Below are 24,727 nucleotides of genomic sequence, written 5' to 3' on the forward strand. Positions count from 1 at the left end.
TTACAAGCAATTTAGAATAAAACTTGCCATATTTCTGAAAGACAGTTGCCTTACACAATGCTGTTGTTGCTAACATCAGTCTTTTAATCTCTGGGTGCATATAAAAATAATACGTCAATGCAAAACAAAAGAGGAAAACAATATTATTTGCCATAAACCCTTTGCATGTTGTTGCATCTTTATGACGTTATTACTTATCATCTATTATATAAAAGCCACCAGGTGCTCTACATTTTGCAAGACTCTAAAATAGTAGCTACAGCTATTGATTTTCTCTTTTGTGTCCTGTTGTTGACAAGCCTGGTGGCTGTGGGATAGGCCAAGGAGCTTTATTCTGCACCAGCCCCTTGGCTGAAGAATTCCGCCCTTGCAAACACAGCCAAAGTGACTGAACTCTGAGATAACAAGTCCCAGACCCATCCTCCTTTACCAGGGAATTGTCTTAGCACAAACTCATGAAAAACATGGCTGGTTTCAATCCTAAATTCCCACTATTCTTAATTGGACTTTTTAAAATAAGTAACATCTGGATGATGGACGAGTGATCTCCCAGTAAGAAATGCTCATCTACTGGAAGCCTGCTTTCTGTGCACGTAGACCCAATACAAATAATTTAATAGTGTCATCTTACTTATGAGTGGGACACCTGTCTATCTTCCCCAGATGCTGGTAAAGAAAGCTGCAGGGAACGTACCGAGAGCAGGTCTTGCCGCGGTGCTTTCCCACACTAAGCGGTGGGCGCGTTTGGAGACGCGGGTTTGTTTAACGACACGTGCAACAGAAAGATGTTTCTTTTCACTTTAAAGCCTCAGACTGGGATCAGCTTTCAGCAGGAGGTCCCAGTTTCCGCGCAGGGCCCGGAGCGCACCGGTGCCCCGGCGATGGGTGCCCGGGGCGGCGGGCGCGGGCGCTGCGCTGCTCGACAGTGACACTCGGTGGGCGGCGAGGCCGGAGCAGGGCTGGGCCGGCCGCGACGGGCGAGCCCGGGGCAGGGGGGTCTCACTCCTCCCGGCCCCGCGGGGCTGCCGCGGGCTCTGCCCTGGCCCCTCCGGAGCGTTTGATGCGGCTGCAGACGAGGAAGGGCGTGTGTGTGAAAAGCGGGGGCAGAGAGCAGAGCGTGCTTCTGTTCTCCATAAAACCTCTGCGATTTGTAACCGCCCTGGGCCGCCGTCCTGAGGCTTCCAAGGTGCCTTTGCAGAACCCAAAGGTGACTTTTAGCGGTTTGGTTAAACTGGGTGTATCTGAGAAGGGGGCTCAAGGCAGCGTCCTGTTCCTCCCCAGTCGTTTTCCACAGAACTGGAGCAGAGCTGCCTCTCCCCGTGAGTTCCAGCAATCACTTGCATCTAGGTCACCCTATTAGATCACATTCCCAAGGATATGGCTAATGATTTCTGGGGTTTTTAGAAAAGAAAGCTGAAAATCCTCGAGTTGGGGACAATGGCCAATTCTTTTTCCAAGTGGAAGCTCATTTCCTCCCCTCCCCTCGTAGCCTGAGGGTTGTACAGAACTAGGGGACTCCACGAAGCTGGAACTTCTGAAATCTCACAGAGATTCACCCACAGAAGAATTGTAATGCCAGCTCTTGTCAGCTGATACCCAAACAGAACCCACTTCCAGGTGTATCAATGTCTGAAACATGTTCCCATTGGGGGAAGAACCAAGTTCTTTTATTTTACAACTCTCCAAAAGGCTTGTCCTTAGTAAATCCTGTATGTATGTAGCACTCATATACCTACAAGGGCATGCATTTACTAGATATACGTGAATACAGATATAGGGATTATATACATATCTCTATAATACATATATAGATATAGAGACAGGAGACCTGTCTGGTCAAGCAAGAACTGCCTTTTGTAAATCCATGTAGGCTGGGCTTGATCCCCTGGTTGTCCTGCATGGGCCATGCAATGGCACTCAGGATATCTCTTCCATAACCTTGCCTGGTGCCCAGGTCAGGCTGACAGGCCTGTAGTTCCCCACATCATCCTTCCAACCCTTCTTGTAGATGGGTGTGACATTTGCTAATTTTCAATCAGCTGGAACTTCTACAGTTAACCAGGACTGCTGGGTGATTGAGAGTGGTTTGGCAAGTTCTTTTCAGGAGTTCCCTCACTACTCTGGGGTGGATCATCAGGGCCCATAGACTTGGGCATGTCTAATTGCCATTGCAGGTCACTAATCATCTCCTTTTGTTTTATCGGGGTTTCACTCATCTCCCATACATGATCTGGGAAGATCTCTTAACCCTCTCTGGGAAGGTCCAGCACTGAGAGTGTTCTCTCGATATTATATTGTAATTAAATAACCTATTCATAGATTGTGCTTTTGCAATATAACTACATATTTCAATATTCCTTTTCCTGATGAAAAAGCTAATTAGCAAGGTCGTTAGTTACCACTTATAAGGGGGAAGATAGTAATTCCACTAATGTGCTCACAGGAACTTCATTTATATTACCTCTTAACCTTTACAAGGATATTACAATTTCAATAATTAATTGCTTTTTGCCATTTAATTTGCAGTTTACCATTTTCAACGGAAATTGCCCATTAAAGCAAGGACTTTTTTTTTTAAGGAAAAAGTTCTTTGCTCAAGGATAGATCACAAGCTGGCCTTACAAAAACTAGATATTTGCTAAGCCATTTTCATATTTGAGTAGAGAGAACTCTGTGCTAGCTCTGCATATTAAAGAACTGCCCACTGCTTGAGTCTTTAGACATTTGCAGAAAAATGAGGCAGAATGGAGCTCAGAATGGAGCTTTGAAGGCAGTGACAAAAAGGGAATTAATTCTTATCCTCTTCCTTCAAATTCTCAAAGGCAATGAATCCTTCCTCTCTTATTGATGCAGTAAGAATTTATTTTCTTCTTCCTTTGCAACCATCTTGTTTCTTCAACTGAAGTTAATTTATGCTACAATACCCATCCATGAGGGCTTCTGTTAACTTCAGTGACTGAAAAAAAAAGAAAAGGAACTTTGGCTCAACCTCATAAAACACAGAAATTCTGTCCATGAATCACCAAGAACTTAGGTATATCCTCAAGACAGTGCCTGACACTTTGGAAAATGAAGCTCAACATATGTATTCCTGCTCACACTCAAGTCTCTTGTAAAACAGCTACTAAATGAATCAGACATAAGCCAGTATCCCTGTGGTAGTATGCTGACATATCTCCACTACTGATAGTAGAAATTGTGTCCAAATCCCATCACACTAAAAGAAATTTAGATAAATATTTGTATATGAGAAGGTGAATAATGCATTCCAAGTGGGCATGTCTGTGATAGAGTGAAAGACATACTTCTGAGAGAGGGATTTGCATGGAGATGGACAGAAGGTGACCAAGAGGCACAGGAGAAGAGGGAACAGAAGTAGCAGTTATGAACTAGACTGCAACATTGATTTATGAATGAAAATGTAAACATTTTTTCTGATTCAGGAGCAAAAATTAAACTAGCCCTTGGGCAGTTCTACCTTTTCAACTGGCAAGTCCATGATATGTCATCCAAAATTATATACATTTGCATGATATGTCACATGCCTACAGGCAGCAACTAGATAATTTTGCTGTGAAAACAAGACATTTTATTTTTTAATTGTAAAATCAAACCTCCTGGGTTTTTTATCCCTTTCCCAGAGAGTATAAGGAGAACCTGGGGTTACACTGGGATTCAAATACAGTATTTCATTTCCACAGTACTGAAGCTGGGGCATATTTTTAGAATTATCTGTAGAGAAGTCAAAAGTCACTGTCAGACAAATAGGGGTAAAAAAAATTGTCTGCTCAACAGTCCAGCGCACAAGTTTTCTATGCAGTCAGAGGAGAAGACTGGGTAGGAATCTGAGGACAAATTGCATTCTGAAAGTGCCTTTCTTTCCATGCTCTGATAGGTGATTAGCTATGGACTTTACTTCTGACTTTTAGGTGTTAGAAAACTGCTGAGATGTATCCCTCTAAAAGTTCTTAATTTTGTCTGCAAGTGTCCAGATATTCAAGTTGAAGAGAGCAATAATAGATTCAGGCCAATTAATATTAAGAGCTCCATATATCAGCAATGGATCAGCAATTACATCACAGTAAAATAATCTGCTTTTTGACCAGTAAAAGGAAAGTCCAGCTCCAGGCCAGCATGGGCATTCTTTGTCATAAGCTTTCTTCAGTGAGGCACAAATATGTTAATTTTGCCAGTTAGCACTGCAATCTTGTTAAAGAACCTGATACTTTTCCTTGAGATATTACCTTGCCCGTATTATTAGTACTCTAGACATTATCACATAAAAGGACATGTATGGGACAGAAGCAGAAAGAAACCTCTAATCATCAAAACTAATGTAAAGATATCCTTTCCAAACCTCTAGACTGGCAGTTCACTCAACATGACATTTGCTTTTTGACAGGCATGTGCTCTGCATGCACAACAATATTTTAAGATGGCATTATTTAAAGAAAGTTGACAGTGATGAGTAATGTATATTCAGACTGATGATACTCTGAAGAGAGCTTTACCTGCATGGACAAGAAAGTTGCTGCTAGTTTGCATGCAAAAGGAAGCTTGGGGTCTATTCTGGGGAACTTGATAATCTCTTGTAATTAGTACTGTAATTGGAGGTTGCTGGAAATGCTCCTTGAGCTTCTGCCAGGGAATGTGAGTGCTTCACAAAGCTGTTGACACCATTCTGTACACCCAGCCTCACCAACCAAGTCAGCTGCAGTAGATGCCAACACAGAACTCCTGCTTTGTCAAAACTCTTGTCTAAGCAGAAAACATACAATGCTTTTTCCTTCCAGTGTAGTCACAGAGCGACACCAGTACTAGCCAGCCCATCACCATGCTCCCCGCAATGTCCTGCAGCCCACTGGTGATCCCAAGACACACTAAGTCACCATCATGCTGCCAGTTCTTGGCAGACACTCACTCCATCCCCACTATTTCAGACTGTAAATTGATAAATATGAGTCACATATACCAAAGTTCAGAAACAACACTTGCCTGCCCTTGGGGACACAATTACTTGTTTCCAGTGCATCAGTCATGGGGATGCTAGTTCTGTAATAATGCCATGAAGGTAGAAATGACCACCAGAAAGGGATGCCAGGTCATTTTAGCAAGAAACAGAAGGTTTAAATGTATTTCATCTGGAGGTGAGCAGATCTTTGCATAGAAATTGTTTGCAATTTGCAGTCAACTGCAGTGACTGCAACCAGTGTCAGGCATTAAGTAATAAGTTATTTTTATACACAGCAGCTCTCCAGAATCTCTGAGGGTGATGGCATCTAGCCAAGGCTTTGGAAGGGCTGTATGAGCTGACACACAAAGATGAATGGTTGAGGCAAGCCCAGATGACAATTCTGATTCAACTTTACAGAAAGAATCAAATCCAAATATACCAGGTAGCTCCACACTGGGGTTGCTGAGAAGCTGTTTGGCTAGGCTCCTGACAGATGTCTGAGAGTGTGACTTCTGGCATTTTGGAAACTTATATTTTGCCTGAAGTAGAAATAAAGTCGCATTAAATTCACCCAAACAGAATTGTTATGAGCACTAAGAAAAGCTATTTATGGCACCCATACCTGTAAAATTAGGTTGATGTTGTATTACTGCTATGAAAATTGCCGTGATCGTCAACATGCTTTTTGCAACTTTTACTAGCAACATCCCTCAAGTGCTCTTTCACAAGACAATGGCTTTTGTGGTGAAGCTGTACAGTTTTTGCCTCATGCCTCACTACTGCTTTTTCCATCAAGAGCTCCTTGTATGCTCATGGCTCCAGATACACTTTTGCCTGACAAAATTGTTAGCTGTCATTTAAAAGGGAGTTTCTACCTGCCAGATGTCCCTGACAATATAATCTTGTCTGTTCTGTGCCACTACAAAATTTGTGCAGGATTTGTTGGGCTAGCAAGGTGAGAATTCTATCATCTTATGCAACTACATCCCAATCAACAGCTACCAGATCCAGCAGAGCAATTACTAACACTAAGGACTGTACTTTGGATACTGACTATGGTAAAGAAATTGCCAGGAGCTGAGAGAAGCCTGTCATACTACCCTGCTTGCGTGGAAGAAGTATGTGTGTAGGTGCAAAAAGGGCAAGAGGGCAGAAGCTGTGTAACAGGAGTTTAAAAGGAGCTTTGGAAAATTCAAATAGGCTTGAAAACACAGACCAGCCAGTCAATGTAATAAAAAAAGGGGGAGGGGAAAGGGCTGCAAAAATGCATTTCATTCTACATGTATGCATCTCTGGTCCTGCGGAATGGAATTATACTATCTTGGAGTCCTGTATGAATCCTGAATGACAGAAATATATGCTACATTTATCACACATCTTCAGTAACTTGAACTCCAAAAACAAAGTGACCACAGTGGTTGGGTTCTGGGAATAACAAAAATGCTTCAGTGGAGAATAGTCATGGTTGATCACTAGCTGGGGGGGCTTAAGGCAATACCTGAGTTTCAACTAAGGCATCACAAGAAACATACCAGAAAAGACAAAGGAGGAAAAACTAAGAGATTTGACAGAGATCCATAAGACATGGATGTTTGACCCACAGGTCAAACTGGATTAAAACACAGCAGCTGGAGTCAAAGTTTGCAGTGGTTATGGTCTTTGTCAAAACTTGTGTTGCTGATGTACTGACTCAAGAGGTATTTTACTAATGCCGTCATTCTTGCAATTTATTAGATTTACCTTTGGCTTGATCCACATCATGACCCTGTCATGACCCCATAGAGGGCCTTTTGGTAATCAGCTGATCTGAGGGCACTGCCCAGTAATTTAGGTATTGCTCTCCAGATTTTCTTTGCTAGACATTGACTTCAGCTGATATCAGGACATAATGAAGGGTACTGGTTTGTTTTCTGATGGTGAATAGTTGTAATTTTTGTTCAGTTGTTTGGGTTATTTTTATTTCACCTATAAAACAGAACACATTCCAGAGACTTTTTGCCAGCAGACAGTCATTGCTTGAAGAGATAGGTCAGCAGGCCTGGCACACATCATTATCATATGTTGTGTCCTGCTTGTACCTTCTTCTGCAAAAATATTCCTTTTTGTTGCTATATTGTCATTATAATGGTAAGCATACTAGTGAGCATATGCAAAGGAAGATAAGCTTTATACTTCAGCCACAGAGACGTGGTGTCGCTAACGTGACGCCATTCATCAGCCACAAGCAGATATTTGTTCTCACATCTCCATGATCTAAACCATGTGTTTCTTTTTTTTTTCTTAGGTGAAATCTGGGCTCTCACTGAAGTGAGCGGCAGTGCCATGACCAATGTAATTGACCTTGCCAGGGATGTGGCCACATACTTTAGACAACCACTTGCTTAGAAAAGTCCTTTATTCTGTAGTGTTCTAGAATCAAATAAATTTAGATTAAACCCTCTTCGTTTTGCTGATACAGTACTTCCCTTGAAATCAATGGTTGAGTTTTTTTAGCAGGAGATGAACAGGAAGATTTCATGGGTTTTGTATGTATTAAAGGGCACACTGTACTGCTAGTGTTATCTTTTTAGTGAGTTATAACAAACAGAAGTTTTATAGCTCCTCAGCCAGGTGGCTGATTCAGCATCACATATATTACAGCCACTACTGCTGACTGTGAGGCATGACAATAAATCCTCAAGTGAGATAGAATGAGCTAACCTAAAACTTCAGAACTGTACGTCCCACTGGACCTTCAAGAGACACAGACTATATGACTACATATTGCTTGTCAGGGTGACCTTTGGCCAAATCATTTCCAGAGTCATATTTCCAATTTCCAGATGATGTCAGTATTGTCTGAGACTTTTTTAAAAAAGGTTAGCTCAGGAAATGGATTGATTTGGAAATGGTCAGGAATGATCAAGAAATGGTCTGGTGAAAAGATTCTACAATATTAACCTCAAGAAAATAAATCATTAAAAAACCCAGCTCTAATTGACTTAAAGACACAGAACATTTTCACGTGTTCCTATATATTGGTTGGATTTTCTAGTCCAACCTTAGCACAAAAAGACATCAAAATACTGGAGAAAGCTAAGGAATAATTTCATGGCAGAGAATTAGTGAAGATTATAAGGCAGTGGTGGATTTCTTTTGGGGTATGCTGTGTGCAGTGGAGAGCCCAGCATAGCCAGGTTCCACTCACCGGATCATCTATAGGGACATCAGCATAAAGGGCTGTAAACATTTTCACAAGGATGACATAGTTGAGCAGCAATATATCATAGCCAGCTTCCTTCAGATGCTCTCCTTCACTGCAGGACCTGAAAATTGTATGCAAAATAGCATTGTCAAATTCTTTTTATCTATTATACTGTAAGAAAAATACAATGAATTATGGGCATTTGTTATATGACCTTTCACGTCCCTGACTTCATAATGCTTCCCATTCCTATGTGCTCTGTGCATCATATTGAGGAAAGTTCTGCATTAGTCCTTCCTTCCTTCCTTCCTTCCTTCCTTCCTTCCTTCCTTCCTTCCTTCCTTCCTTCCTTCCTTCCTTCCTTCCTTCCTTCCTTCCTTCCTTCCTTCCTTCCTTCCTTCCTTCCTTCCTTCCTTCCTTCTCCTTCCTTCCTTCCTTCCTTCCTTCCTTCCTTCCTTCCTTCCTTCCTTCCTTCCTTCCTTCCTTCCTTCCTTCCTTCCTTCCTTCCTTCCTTCCTTCCTTCCTTCCTTCCTTCCTTCCTTCCTTCCTTCCTTCCTTCCTTCCTTCCTTCCTTCCTTCCTTCCTTCCTTCCTTCCTTCCTTCCTTCCTTCCTTCCTTCCTTCCTTCCTTCCTTCCTTCCTTCCTTCCTTCCTTCCCTCCCTCCCTCCTTCCCTCCCTCCTTCCCTCCTTCCCTCCTTCCCTACATTTCCTTTTTCCTTCAAACAGAAATCTTCCTTTCTCACTCTCATTTGCCTATGACAACACCCATAACAAGAGCTATTCCTTCTTCTTTGTGTTTAAGAAAACATTTTCTTTATGCCCTGCTCTGTCACTCCTCTTTTGTCACAGGGTAGGGAAATACATCCAGCCATGTGTTTGACCCCAGTCAGCCTATTCATCCACTTAGGTTTTATTACTACTTAGCCTTTTGTGGAACAAATTCAGGTCACTACTACAAACCTTTCTTTGTCTTCAGAAAGTGCATGTACTCCCAAGCATTTGAAAGTACAGCAGCACTTACTAGCTTTGACTAGGTAGACAGCAGGTGACATTCCCGACCACACCTTGTTCTGCAGGCTGAACTGTACTCCTGTCTGTGCACCAAACGAGTGGTTTGTGAGCACTTTCACCAGCTGCACAGTGGTAACAGCTGTCAAACAGTTTTGCTGTCTGAGAGGGAAAGCCCACAAAACCAGAAACCACCATAGTAAGGAACTAAGCAAATGAACAGAAAACACCCTGTGCCAGGCATTTCTGTACTGACAACTGTAGTTCTGCTGCTGTGTCAAGCTTTGGTAAGTTAACTTGCAGTGGTGTAAATTACACACACTACACAAACTGTCTACCATTGACACACAAAAACTGATAAATGAAATCAAAGTACATTCTGGGAGTTACAGATCACAAAATCCCAAGCATTTTATCCCGCAGCGTACATCCTATTGATTTAACAGGATGTTTGATGGTGGGCAAGCAGACTGGTAAGAATGTCATGCCAAACCCATCTTTGAGATGAACACAAGACATGGCACACCAGCTGAGTTCTAGATGCTGACTTTGTTGCAGTCACATTTAAAGTTCTGTTAAAAAAATCTGTTCTGAGGAAAAATCTACCCTGCAAAAATTATTTGCATCAGAGAGGATTTCTTTTTATAACTGCATCTAATATTCCTAAAAGATGAACAAGATATAAGCACTGGTATCCTCATACAAACAGCTTTTAGACTTGTGAGGTTAAAAAGTGTTCCCTTGATTATTTCTTCTCATTTTTCAAAGGAACATATGCATAGATAAACACATGCTATTTCAGAACTCCATTGGTTCCTGTCAGCCCAATGTTTTACATTAGCTAGAAGCATTCTGGCTCACAAAACACATTCTTGAAGAAACGCACACCCATGAAGAAGCATCTGAAAACAGAACTGGTTGCTTCAAAAGAAAATGCATGTACCAACTAATAGAGGGAATTCTTTCTGGCTCCTCGTATGTTTGTGGTATAACTTGTTGGACAAGACTTGGCAATGGTCATGACTTATCTGACATTTGTGTTTCAGATGTTGGAGCCTTTCTGACTTCAAGGTGTGCCTTCACTCTGTCAACTCATCCATCAGGTTAACAACATTTGAAGTGTTGTTCAAACAACTAACAACATCCAGCTTATAGGTGGGAGGGGATCCTTCTAATAATAGGATTTTCTTGACGTGCTTAAATATTAATTGCTTACACCTGTGATGACTGCAGGCTGTTTTATCTCTTCTGACATGGAGAAGGGAGATCCTGGCTCCTGGAAGCTTAGTCAGAAGTAAAGGACATCTAGAAGGAGATAACATCAGTGTAATAGGGCGGATGAGAAACAGAAACTAAGGAAAACAACATGTCTGAAAATGCTTGAAATCCTTCTTGCTGACTAGCCAAGAATAGAAACAAGGCACTACACAGACTGTTCAGAAAAGCTGGCCTTCTATGTAGAGGATCCATGTGAGGAAGCAAACAAACAAACAAAAATGAAATAGCAAAATATCCTATCACTGTCTCCATCACACTAAGATCTCAAGGGCTCTGGTCATACAGTTTTTTCTTGAGGTAAATGACTCAAACTAAAAGAAAAAATAATTAATGAATAAAACCATCCAGAAGCTTAGTGCTCCACCTTGGGCATAAAGGCAATGTCTACTTGATGTGCTTGCAGTTATTTTCAGCAAGGGTCTTCAGAAGAGCAATGTGAAATCCCCAAACTCCCAAAGAGTTAAGCTACTGCTTGAATCTTTGGGTTTTGACCACACACCATTAGACAGTTGGAAAGGTGGTGCTGTTTTCACAGCTAATACCACGGTGAAACCCGTGTCTTCTTATATAACAGCTGTGCACTGTTGGTCATCCTCTCTCCATGGCATCTTACCTTTATCTGTGTACCTGCTTTCTGTCCTTTGGAAAAGCCCGCAGAAATCCTCTGCTGCACCTCAGCATTTCACACGGGACAAGTGACAATACAACAGGTCATGGTCTTAAGCTGCAGCAGGGGAGGTTTAGGTTGGATGTTAGGAGGAATTTCTTTGCAGAGAGGGTCATTGGGCATCGGAATGGGCTGCCCGGGGACGTGGTGGCGTCACTGTCCCTGGAGGTGTTTAATGAACGACTGGATGTGGCACTCAGTGCTGGGGTCTGGTTGAGGTGCCGTCAGGTCGTAGGTTGGACTCGATCATCTCAGAGATCTTCAGCTTAATTGACTCTGTAATTTTGTGCTCTGGAGTTGTGAGGAGACCTTGGGAAGTCACCCCTGTGTCAGTAAAGGCACAGCAGAAACAAGACAGCCTCCTCATTTTGACACATATTACAGTCACTGCTGTCAGCTTATACAACAGAGATCTCATTTATATTTTCCTTTCTAGCTGTGCTCATAATTAAAGCATTTGTTTTGTGAAATAAATACAGCTATCTGCTCTCATGAAGTGAACCTTCTATCATCCACTCAAAATCCTTTATGTAGTGAGTACATGATTTTTAATTATTAATATTTTAATTTTTATGCATTTTTAATTTATCAGTAAAAACAAACAAAGAAATAAACAGAAAAAGCCCGAGTGCCACCTTGCACCAGGTAAGGCCTGGCTCTACAGCCGGCCTGCGTTAGGCCGGAACCCAATGCTCGGAGCGCGTTTCCGCCGGAGCCGCTCCGTGCGGCGCCACTGTGCCCGGGAGGGCCGCAGCCATGGCCGACACCGCCGCGCCGCCGCCGCCGCCTGCCGCTCCCGCCCCGGGGCTCCCGGCTGCTGCCGGCACCAACCCGCTGTCCCGCAAGCTCAACAAGATCCTGGAGACGCGCCTAGACAATGACAAGGTGGGTCGGGCGGCGGGACGGGGCGGGGGCCGGATGAGCCGTCAGGGGCCGCGGGCCCCGACAGGCTTCGCGGCGGGGAGGCGAGTCCTGCCGTAGCCTCAGTTCCGCTGCGGAGCTGCGGGCGCTCCTTTGCTGCATTAATTACAAATAAAATTAGTTTTCGCTTCTCCAGCAACATGCCGCGCTCCTGTTTTATCCCTTCAGATCGTAGGGAGGTTTGTATTACTTGCCTCGGAAGGGCACTTGTCAAGCTTTTTGTAATTTAAATGTTTTCTTGCTGTGGATAGGTAATTAATTCACAGAAAGTGGTCTTATTGGTTAAAGGTACTGCAAAATTGTGGACAAAGTTTTATGTCATAAGAGAAGAAGAAAGGCTCAGCAATTATTTTAGTTGTTTGCCAACTGATGCGGACTGTGTTAAGGTAGCTTTTCCTGTAAAACCATTTATTAGATGTGCTTTATTTTTAATAAGACCGTGAACTTGGGGTGGGTACAGACTGTTTAACCTCCTTCTTTGTAACTGCATGCAAACTGAAGGTCCTTTGTTATTTTCTAGGAAATGCTGGAAGCACTCAAGGCTCTCTCAACCTTTTTTGTGGAAAACAGTTTGCGCACCCGAAGAAACCTGCGTGGAGACATTGAACGACGAAGCTTGGCCATAAATGAAGAATTTGTGCACATATTCAAGCAAGTTAAAGAGGTAATGTTTTTGCAGGATGACTAGCTATTTTACAAGAGTACTGCTATGTGATTTAAAGATTAAAAAAAGAAAAACTGTTAAAAGAGATTTTAACTTTCCAGGACAGATATACTTTTACAGTAAAATTGTTTCATTTGTTGGAAATTGGATGTTTCAAACAGATTCAAGTCCTGAGTGAATCTTAATGTTTACAGGTGCATTACTCTGCACTGACTAACAGGCAGCCTAGAGCAACAGCATTCCTTGTAACTGGGGCATCTAATTGTGGTGGGAAGCTGGGCCTGGACGCAGCATTTCTGATTAAAAACACAGTTACTGTTATTTGACTTACTTAGGAACTTGAGAGTATAAATGAAGATGTGCAGGCAATGAGCAGCTGCTGTGAAGACATGTCCAGTCGTTTGAAGGTAATATATAAATGGAAGTGCTTTGAATATTTTTCCTTTTGAGGTGTGACTACATTCTTTTGAAAGAGAGGCGGAGAGTTATTTTTGAGGATTAAGAGCAGCAGTAAGATGTTTCCATGCTATGCATGTTATGTTACTTCAGGATATTAATATGCTGCTTCTTACTTCTTTAGAAAATGTATCAAGGAAGAAATTTTAATTTCTTCCAAACTGCAGTTCAAAATGCAGCCATGTACTTATTTTGATAATAGCAATGTGATATCCATGTGTATGTCAGTGGAGAGAAAATATTTTATTAGATTGGATGTGTGTGAGATTTAAGGGTTAATTTGTGTATTTCCATTTAAAATGGCTTTTGTATTGACTGTGTCTCTTGAGTTATGTGTCCGTATAAATACCTCAAGTATGTTCATGGGAAAGTATCTGGTAATTCAAAGGGGGAGACAAATCTGGTGTGCATCTTCAGTTTATTGGTTTTGTTTCTTAACATTGTCTCGGAATGCTGATATGCAACGAAACCAATTCTTTTTCACCCTAATCCTGAATCTGTAATATTTCTGGCAGGGCTGGGGAGTATAGGAAATTTGTGTTTTATGGTGCATTACTAAATCTGGCTTGCTTTTAGGGTACATGTTCAGAATTCAGTGCAGTGATGCATATAAGCGGCTTATGGATGCTGAAGTGTAGATGTTTTGCCAAACCAAACCTGTTCCCAATAGAGCACATAAGTTATAGTATGTGAATAAGAATCCTTCACCAAAAAATCCTGTGAAAACAGTTGTTTTCCTCTCCATATATGTCCGTGTGTGCGGATATTAGATGTCCTCCTACTTAGATAAATAGGTTTCGCAGTCATTGTAAAAATGCTTGTAGCTTGATGAACTTGTACCAAAAAATGTTAGAGTACAGTGTAGCCAACTGCAGTACTTAATGTTCAGTTTTGGAAGGAACTGGGTAATGCACCTCAGAGGTCTCAGATCTCTTTGAACATTGTTAACGTGGATATATTCCCTATTCCCTAGTGCAGTTCAGGAACTGTTAAACTAAGCTCTTAGATGTGGAAATGAGTCAAGTGTCCATGCAGATTTTTGCTCTTTTCTGTCTTTAGATCACGAAGTGTAACTGTCGTCTGTGATATTTTTTTTTCTTTTCCCAGAGTAGAGCCACCCTGCAGAGATTTCTTTTACTGTTGAAGTCAGTAGGTAGTTTTGTTCTGTGCCCCACAGGAGGTTTCCTCTCAAGCCCTGTAGAACTCATAACTTGTCTTGATTCAATCCATATTTTCTTTGTATGAATAAAGTTAATAAGCTCATGAACTAGCTCTCAGTTGTGAAATACTCTGGTGCTTTATCTGTAGTAGGACAGGAAGACTTGCAGGCATGTGCTCAATCTGAGTAAGACAAAAATGAGCTAAATAGAGCAAATAGAAGATACAAAGAGGAGGATTTGGGGCACATAATGCAGAAAAGTGTGCAAAGAGCAGTATATGAAGAAAGCAGAACAAATGTAGGACATGCAAGGGAATAGATTTGGATAAGCCAAAAAGCTTTTTAGCTATGTTATTTTGTAATTTTATAATACCATCTGATCCAAATAACCATATATTGTCACATCTGATTTTAGGACAATGACTTGATAAATACAGTGGCTGAAAGAAGGAGCAAGTGCTAAAATGTAATTCAGTAGGGTTGAAGTATAATGAAATTGATAACTAATATACTGAGGTGGGGAGGAAGAGAAAACAGATCTTGTAGATCTGTTTTGGATCTACAAGAAACATCAAATACCAGCTTCCTGATTTTTCTAGCATGTCTGGCTCATTTCTGATAGTAACCTTGTTAGGTTAGATGTAAGCTCTTATATTTCATACATAAAATAATAATATCTGGCATGTATTTCAATGCACATATGTAAAATCTGGCTTCCTCGTATATCTAGCTAGATTCAGAAAAAATGCTTTTCTTTCTTTTCTGCTGTCCTACTGTTAGCATTGTTCCTGGTAATCAGTACTTCTGCCCAGAAAGTACTGGAAAGGAAGCAAATTTCCTCTTTTTTGTTTATTGAAATTTGCAGTTAAGTTGGATGTGAATTGTTACAGTCCTACTTTCACCTTTCAAAGCATTCCTGTACCTTTACTGCTTTTCTGTTGTAACTAATGTAGTGGCAGATAGAAAGGCTGAAATGAATTAGTGTGTATAGATACTTTTGTTAAACCTCTCATGGGTCTCAAGACTGGCATCTTCAATTTGGCAAGCTGTAATTTGGCTGTAATACAGTATTGAAATTATTCACAGAATGTCTTTATTGCCATTTCCACCTCTTCGCTTGCAGTATTATTCTATATTGAATACATTTTGATTTTAGGATTTTTTTTTGTTAAATCATCACAGTTTTTCTTCATAAGGGATCATTGGCATCCAGTGTGGAGCCAAAAAGGCCAGCTGTCTGTTAGCTTTTCACAGAGCAATAAGTTCCAGAACCCTTTAGTTTCAGTTGCAGCAATCCTTTTAGTTATGCAGCTGCTGTCTGATGTGGAATTGTTTCTGCATGGATTCCCTTGCACTGCCATCACTCAATATTTAGGGCTGTGTTGAATTTCCTAAGTTAGAATAGTAGAATCATTTAGATTGGGAAAGACTTCTGGGATCATTGAGTCCAACCCAGCACTGCCAAGTTCACCACGGTCCCATGTCCCTCAGTGCTACACCAGCCCATCTTTTAAATACCTCCAGGGATTGTGACTCAGCCACCTCCCTGAGCAGCCTGTTCCAATGCCTGACCACCTTTTCAGTGAAGAAATTTTTCCTAATAATTGTCCTTGGTCCATGCAGTTCTGTAAGCTGTTGGACTGTAGAGCTAGGCTTGCTTAGACTAGCAGAGCTGTGTTCATCATCTTTTCTAAAAAGACTGAGCGGACACTGGTACTGGGTAGTTTAGCATCCACAGATATTTGTTTGATTTTTTAATTTTGTGACAGCAAACGATTTACAGTTGATGGGCAAGCAAAATAATTAGAACTATTTCACTAATATTTATAGTTTCTGTATTGAATATAAATGATAAATAAACTGTGTGAATATAACTGTATATAGACATGAAAATATATATGGATAAGGATAAAAATGTATTTATTTTACTACCAGGACAAAGGGAGAGTTAATGAATGCTTGTTTCAAGAAGGCATTTTATTTCAAAGAGTATAGTCTTTAAATTGCCTATATTCAGCTTCAAAAGTATTACCTATTTTAAAGACTGTTTAATACAGTTGATAAGTTTGTGTTTTAAGCATGCTTAACAATTCTAATTTTTTTCTAGGCAGCAAAGGAACAAACTCAGGACTTGATTGTAAAAACCACAAAACTCCAGGCAGAAAAGTATGTATACTACCTTATTTATTTGATAGAATTTTCTTTTAGATGCAACTCTGATACTTTGATTTATGACTCCGTGATTTTTTTCAATGCTATATGTGTTTTTAGCTCAGTTGTACTCTTAGCTTATTGCTAAATGATCCAAAAAGGTAAGAATGTGTGTTATTGTTTGTTTCAATAAAAATTGGTTTTTTAGGAAAAACAATCATTTACAGTGGTAGCACATGCTAAATATGGATGTGGTTTGTCTAAAGTCTGTTAATAATGTAAGTTATATTGTGTCTTAACAGATGTGGACCAACTCAATTTCTGATCAGTTTGACAGGCTTCTTGTTATTAATGCTTGGTATCCAGTGGAAATCTGTCTTTTTCAGGGGCTGTATGAGGGAATGCCAAGTTGGAGTCTAACGTACTCTGCCATGTGTAAAGCTGACTAAAATACATGGGTGCTGTTTAATGAGCCTAGCACAGACCACTTTTTCCATTGTTTCTCCAGCCTCCTGTGGAAGAAAAAAATGTGTATTTTTTGCTTTTCAGTATTTTTATTCCTGAGAAGGGGATAATAGCCAATGATGGATTCAAGCAGTCTTTATTGTTTTTATGGCTAGGATGTATGGTTTTATAGCTTCAGGTTTTCTCGGTGTAGAAGAATGAATCACCTTGCTTTGTGAGCTTTCTTCAGAAAATTATGTACAGTTCACTGGAGGTTAGAAATAATTATTTTGCAGCAGTAAGTTTCCAGTAAAAATTATGGTTTTGGATTGTTCTCGGTGAGCTTTCAAAATCAGTAGTTTTATGATATGAGGTTCAGTAGAAAATCTGTACATATTTTAAACATTGAATGTAGAATAACTGCATAAAATGCAATGCTGTTTCATGTAAAGTGAAAGATTTGGTAACGACACTTTAAGTGAGCAGTAGTCTTAGAAAATACATCATTTTGAATATGAGTATGTAAAGTAGTAGAACATAGAAGTGGTCATATATTTTGTAGTCTCAAGACAGGGAAAGCTGCTTTGATTCCTTGTTCTGAAGCAAAATCTACGCCAAGACCAGTCCTAAGTGGTGTGTGTCTAATTGGCCTTAAATTCCATTAAAGGAGATTATGCAGACTGTACATCAGTACCTCCGCAATATAGCCCTTACTTGCACTAAAGTTTACTTAGAAGCCTTTCTGATAATTCCTTTAAAAGACAGAACATCTCCCTAGTGTGAAGAGGAAAAATGTTTAGGAAATAGTCTGTCCTTCTAAGGGTCTGTGTGACCTCAGAGTGCACATGACCGGAGTGACCTCGTTGTAGGAAGAAGTTTGTAAGTTTATTTTTGAAGTATACCATGAAGTACCCATAAGCAGAAGCCAGAAAGTACTTGTGACTTTTACAGTCTGATAGTTATGGAAGATTCATAATGTCATTTATTAGCGAAGTTGAATTTTTCCCTGCCTAAACGTGTGAAAAATTGTGAAGACTGTTCCATTTGGTTCCATTTGGGACATTTTAGTCATTTGTTCTTTTAACTTGTTAAAGGACTTTTTGTTCTGATGCATTCCTTTGGTTTACATCAGGCATATGAAGAGGCATCTGCTGCCAGATGTTAGGGGATTCTTGGAACACCTGAAATCTTGCCTCTGAAAAAGTGCAGGTCCTAAATTGCTGATGCCTTCAACTTAATGTGACCTTTATTAGCCAGCCAATGAGTAAGTGGTGAAACTGGAAGGACTTGGCTTCTCTGTCTTCTGAGGGTTGTCCCAAAATGCTGTCTGGTTGAAATGAGATTAAAACTGGACCTGTTCTATTATGTTCTTCTATTAGGCTTAGCATTTATGTGACTTACTTTATCTGACCTTGATTTGTAGCTGGAAAAATGTTAGGATTTTATTAGATGATCTGAAACTGAAGGGAGACTGTAAACTTCCAGATGTATTTCATGTATTAATGTTAACTAGGGATTTAAATTATTTTCCTTTTTTTGCCCTACGTGAAAAGGAATGGCTGTCTCAGTGGTTCTGTGTGGGTACTAGGTTTTTAATACTAAGTAGTTTTGTCATTGTATTATCATCATCATATAATTAGTTGTAGTTCAAGATGTTTTCAGTTTTCAAAGCTTCTTACCTGAACTCTTGTTAGTTATTGTAGTCTCTCAGGTTTGTAGTGTGAAGTTAGAGCTGCTCACCTGGAGTTCCCTGTAGGTAATCCTGATGAGCGCATTGGGACTTCCTTTATTGGTGAAATGTGTGAATTTAAGGTATCTGGGTAAATATTTGGGATAGAAATTAGATGTTTGTGTCAGATTTAGGTTAAAACTTCTGCATTCTTGGGTTTTTGCTTTGCAGCATTTTTTTTGTTTGTTTCTTAGTTTGTGAGCTATAGACCTGCTTTGGCATAAATGCTAAATGTAGGGTCTTCCTTAAGTAAGAAATTTTAAAAGTAATTTATACAACTGCATTTTTATAATTGTTAATATGTCAGAGGTGGTGCATTTCTTTGGTCAGGTTGCTTATTCTGAATTTATTTCTTCTGTGAAGTCTAGTTAAAACTACTGTACATCAGAAACAGTTTTCCTTCACACTATTTAAATTATAGTATATGCTTAGCATAGGAACTAGGATGATTTTTTTCCCTTTTTCCTTTAAAACTGAGATTTAACATAACTTAATAGAACCATGTAGTGTGAAATAAAGTAGTCCAGACATCCAACCCATATCTTCATAACAAAAGGTTAAGTTATTGCTTCTCAGTAACACAGAGTCTTGAATAGAGTGTTAATGTATTTAATAACAAACTTTTATTATAAAAGAAAAACTGAGTTAATTTAGACAATTTCTGGTAATTCTTAAAAATCCACTTCTATTTCCGTTATCTTCAGTAGATTACTTCTATTGAGTACACTAATATTACTTTTGGGTTGCATTAGGTTTTTTATGTATAGTAATGAGGAGCTTTGTTTTCAAACAATGATCATCTGTTGTTCTTTAAAAGATGTTTAATTGCTATTGCTAGTAGGCTGATAGAAAAAGGATCTTGCTCCTTGAAGTGAGATTTTAATTATAGCTTCCTCTGACTTGTTGGTTCTCTGGTTCTCTTGTTATACTGACTCTAGTTTTGTTTAATTTTTTGTTTGTTTTTAGTGGGTTTTGTTTATTTTTTGTTGGTTTGTTTGTTTTGGGTTTTTTTTTGTTTTGTTTTGTTTTTTTGGTTTTTTGTTGTTGTTGTTGTTGGTTTTTTTTTGTTTTTTGTTTTTTTTGGGTTTTTTTGGTGGTTTTTTTTTGCTTTGTTTTGTTTTTTGTTTTTTTTGTGTGAGGCTGAAAACTTACTTGTGGTACTGAACTACTTCACTTTGCATACGGGACAAGCGTCCCAGACTTCAGTAATTCCCACACCAGAGAAATAACTTGTTCAGTTCCAAATACTCTATGCGGAATGCTAGAAGCCTGTCTTCATAGTAATTCTACCAGCCACTTAATAATTAGATGATGTGAAAGGTGTTGTGCTGTTTTTGAGGTTAGCCACAAGTTACAGTCATCAATGAAACAACTGAGAGACTAGAAGGTAATACTTGCAATATTAATTCTTATAAAATTAAGTAAGAGCAGTTATGTAAGTGTGTGTATATGCTTGGGGGCTTCACTGAAAATAAGTGCAGAAATGCAAAAGTTGTTGAGGGCTAGAACTAATGTTCTAGAAGTAAAATCACAATATTCTGAAAACTATTATGAAAGAATGGAAATGGCTCAGATATTTCTTGAGTCAGGCTACTGGTTCAGAACTTTAGTGGAGATTATGCACTTGAACACCTTTACAGGCTATCTTATTTTGCTACACTCTCTTAATTGTGTTCTTAAACACAGTGAAATTTGTATTTTGGTGTCAGAATCATTGTTAGTTACATTGATTACAAAAAAAAAGCTATTTACATAGCTCTGGGATTGTTTTACTTTTTAAAATAAAATTGAATATGATTCCCAGACAGGAATGTAAGTGTGTACTTCAGTTTGTTTTAATTGAATCACATTACATTCAGACCTGATTTTTATTTTAAAAATAACAAACACTTGTTTGATTCTTGGAATTTAGTCAATTATTTATATGTCACCTCTGTGCTGAATACAAGCTTAGAAGTCTTAGGAAAAATGTTTCTAAGTGAACATCTGCTTCAGTATGCTGCACTACTGATCTCTCTTTCTTGTCTCTTGGTGGTGCCTTTTTCCTTTTCTAACAAATATCTTTTTTGCCATAGTCAATTTGGAAATTATGCAGGAAGTTCAGCACTATTTGTAGCAGGTTAGAGAGGTTTTCTTTTATCAGCCTGTGCTAAGAAAAGTGGTGATCTGGTGGTTTGCATTGATGAGATGTATTTCATGTGTTGACCTTTTGAAACATGTATTTACATTTATTCCCATGAATGTGCTTCATGAGAAAAAGCAGTGATTGTCTAACCTGAATTATAATTCTATGTGGGACAGAGTGAAGACTTGAAGTTCTGAGGCTCATTTTCTATCCTGATTTGTAGCAAAGTAAAGCATAGGTGACAAGGTGTAGCAGAGGAATAAAGCCAACTAAAATGGATCTGAAAGAAAATAAACAAAACTAACTTGTCACAGTCCAGCCACAACCAGCAGCGAACACACAAAGCCTTATTTTCTTGCTAGCTCTTCATCCTGGCAACTGTGTTGAGACATGAAGTACTCTTGGTCAGTATGAAATGAGGCATGGTTTTAGTTTGAGAAACATTCACCAGAAGTGCAAAATCAGTTATAGTATACCATTTCTGACCAATATTTGTCTGATCTGCTCTGAGGAGAAAAGCCCAGGAATAGAAGGGCCAGAGAGCCTGCAGTCTTACTGGAAATTGATTTTGGTTTTATTGTTTTCCTGCTATCTAATTTAGTTCTCCTTTTGCAGCAGCTTAAGCTCATTTGTTTTGATTTTATTCCAGGTGGATGTAGAGAACAGTGTGTAATTTCCATTCCTTTGGCAACATTGTTGAATTTGATGACAAATTTGGAGTTAGACTAAGCAAGCCCCTTTCAAGTGACTTTATATCAGATTTTATAAAAGATAAACTGAAGATAACAGTCTGTTTGGTATGGAAATATTAAATAGCTCCTCTCTAAAAGATGGAAAAGAATGTGTTCATTGGAAATACATTCCTTTTAAACTTAATCTCTGTGTATAACTTACAAACCATGGATCATGGATCTTAACCATTGCCAAACACTGATTTACCGTGTGTGTTTGCATATCTATATCTGTATATATCACATGATTTCTGCAAAGCTCTGCATATGAAAATTTTGCGTATGATGCATATGCATCATACTTAGAGGAAGCCTTATAAGCATAAAAGTAGAAAATTATTTAATTTCTCAAATTTATTTACAATATGTAAACTTTTTTATTCTAGTATTTGGTAACCTGTTTGGTAAGATTTTAATAATTTCAGTTCAGAACTATTGCTTAACTTTAGATTTAACCTTTTCAATTTTTCCCATTTATTTTTATCACCAAATAAATGTATGAGATGGCAAGGCTGCAGTGTTGCAGGCTATCTGTCTCCAGCTAGGTGTTACAGATGGGAGAGACATTCTAAGTTCAAGTCCACTTTCCTGCTGCCACCTGTTATTTGCATGATGACTTTGGTAAACTCATCAACTGTTCAACACATAACTAGAGCATTATTTTTACATGTTGTGTGTGTTGCTATTTGTGGAACACTTACCCCAAAAGCTCATTCTTTCCAGGAAGAGCCTTTCCCTCATTTCCAACCAAATTATTGGATACAAATTGACCGTTTTCTCATTGTGTCCTTTGTCTTAAGAGTTGCCTTCATCTCCTGTGATAAATTATTTTTTCCATTTCCATGATCATCCCGCTGGCTGTGGTCTAATGGGAATCCATTGTTCTTGCACACAGATGATCAGGATTGTAATCTGTTTTCCAGATGAGGTCTCACTAAAGCCTTCTTTACTATTTTTTGCTATTTTCTTGTATCCTGGAAACATTAGGCAATTCACTGGGTTTTTTATGTCTTCCTATTTTTTAAGTAAGGAGAACATTTCATAATAATCCATAGTGATGGAATGGGTCACTGAATACTTCCTCACAATATTTCAGTTCTGCTTCAATAAGAGATGTGTTTGATGGATAAAATGCAGAACAAAACATTTGTTCTCAGCATTTACAAATGCACTTTTGCACCTCTACTTATTCTTAAGAACGGTTTTCCAATGCTTGTGTGTAACTGTTTTGTTACGTAATATTGTATATTTGCCTTTCACATGACAGAAAAATAATTTTGCAGCTTTATACAGGTCTGTTAAAGATGATTGTTATTTACTTATGAGTTAGAAATACTCCATTATCCTGAGGCTTTAAAAATGTGTTGAATCCTCAGTACCGCAAATTGAAAGTAATTTCAGAATGACTGCTCTGATTCATCCTAAGTAGAAGAAACTAGCAGATTTTTATGCTGTATGTGGTGGCAAGATAAAATTACGCTTTGGAAAAGTCTGCTTCTTTTCCACCTCATTTTTGAGCTGTCTAGGTGATAATCCTAACAAACAGTGCACATTTGTATTTGGTTCAAGGGAAAAGTGCATGAAGTGCATAGTTTTCCCAGCCTCTTGAGTTCTCTTGCAAAAGAATTCTGTTTCCCTGGTAATGATTAAAACTGGGGAAATTGCTTTGTTGGAATCCTGTCCTTTGCCCAAGTTCTAAATTCTACCAATACTTGGCACTTCCCCTTTTGCATCAATGCAGGGCTCCCATAAGCTGTTAGTTTCATTCATTTATGCAGGATTAACTGTGTTAAAAGAAAAAAAAAATTGGGGTAACAATATGGTATGGCCTTTCCTGAGTTGTACTGCACTGCTTAAAATTTAGAAATTATTATATCTACAGAAAGGCCAGTGGGTCTTGAAATGTCCAGTCATCTGCACACAGGTACTGACTGCTGTGAGTTATATGTAAAACAGCCTTACATTGGCTTTTGTTGTTACCTGCATTGTGTTTTGTTAGGCACTTACTGTAGTGAAATGATTGTAGCAACCTTGAGTGACATTTTAATCCATTGCCCTGCCTTAGTAACATAGATTAAATTCCTGTTAGCTTGTATCTGAGGAAATAAATACATAAAAAAATATATATAGAAAAAACTGAATACAGATCTGAGTGTATTGGTCTCAGTAATACTGTACACTGCCAGGCAAAAATGAAAGGTATGTACAGTTTACATATTTTGTTTCTGATCCATCATCTAGGGTATAGGGTCTCTTTCTTGTGCAGATTGATAATGAAGGCAACTTTCACAGTCATCTCAAGCAGAACTGGCTAACCTGGGTTCTGAAAGGGAGTATCCTTTGAAATCCTGTGTGCTTTGTAAAGAGGCCAACAGAAACAGCTTTATCAAAATTCAGACACATGCTTTTGTTTAGGAGAGATGTTTGTCACCACTTCCCAGTCACTATCTTGAGAAAAGTGAATGAAACATTGCTGCCACCTTAAGGTTATATTCTGAGTGCGTTGTGAAGCTTAGCTTGCCCAGTGTGCTTGAGTTTAACGTATTGTCTCTATATTATAAAAGTTAATTATTGGGAGTGCACAGAGTCCATCAGTGTGCAGTTATGCAAAGCCTTAGCCCAAGACACAGCCAAGGATGGGAATGGCTTTACAGCGCAGTATTTGATCAAACCTTGTTCTCCATAGCAGCAAAAACGGAGGGAGGACTGTGAAGAGTGAGGATTTCCAGGAGGAGAGATACGGATTAGCAAGATTATTCTTTTTTTATAAAGGAGTAAAACAGGGCACAGAGTTCCAGGACTGACTCACCAGTATGCTGTTTGTACAGTTACTGACTCTGTTCCTTGTTCTACCACAAGCCTACTTCTACCTGAAAACTGAGAAAACCATTATGCCCAATATACTACACTTCTTAAAATCAGACTTCCTCCTACCCCCAGTTTGGTGGAAGTATACATTCAAAAAATCTGAAGAACAGAAGATAATAATAAATTGAGGTCTCCTATAAGAGCACCTTAAAGTTTATGCACTCAAGAGATACACAGGCTTAAAGAACAGAAGAGTTTCTCAGCATCCCATCTGCTCCTCTCTTTGTTGAAGATTTGTTTCATTTGACCCAAAGAAGGCCTTGTGTTTACCTTCTCTCATCTCTTTGCTACCTTCCTTCTCTTACCTAAAGGGAAGGGTAATCCAGTCTGTTTTCAGCTTTGTGGATTATAATAAATTGAGACTTCCATCCCAAGAGGAGAGACTCAG

The 24,727-nt window shown here is 39.2% G+C and overlaps 1 protein-coding gene and 1 long non-coding RNA gene across 2 annotated transcripts in view; both read left to right on the plus strand.

Moving 5' to 3' along the window:
* The first annotated feature begins 647 nt into the window (after positions 1–647).
* On the plus strand, positions 648–10,780 carry LOC137466891 (uncharacterized). The gene is made up of 2 exons (XR_010995328.1): positions 648–935; positions 10,193–10,780. It is a non-coding gene; the product is annotated as an uncharacterized lncRNA (long non-coding RNA).
* A 1,026-nt stretch (positions 10,781–11,806) lies between these two features.
* COG6 (component of oligomeric golgi complex 6) overlaps positions 11,807–24,727 on the plus strand; it is a 55,665-nt gene continuing 42,744 nt past the window's right edge. The window contains exons 1-4 of the mRNA XM_068182105.1: positions 11,807–11,976; positions 12,533–12,676; positions 13,012–13,083; positions 16,399–16,457. Coding sequence (XP_068038206.1) covers positions 11,848–11,976; positions 12,533–12,676; positions 13,012–13,083; positions 16,399–16,457 — 404 coding nt within the window. The 5' untranslated portion in view covers positions 11,807–11,847. The remainder of the gene's footprint in view (positions 11,977–12,532; positions 12,677–13,011; positions 13,084–16,398; positions 16,458–24,727) is intronic.

This window comes from Anomalospiza imberbis, chromosome 2, assembly GCF_031753505.1.
Source record: "Anomalospiza imberbis isolate Cuckoo-Finch-1a 21T00152 chromosome 2, ASM3175350v1, whole genome shotgun sequence".
NCBI classification, from domain to species: Eukaryota; Metazoa; Chordata; class Aves; order Passeriformes; family Viduidae; genus Anomalospiza; species Anomalospiza imberbis.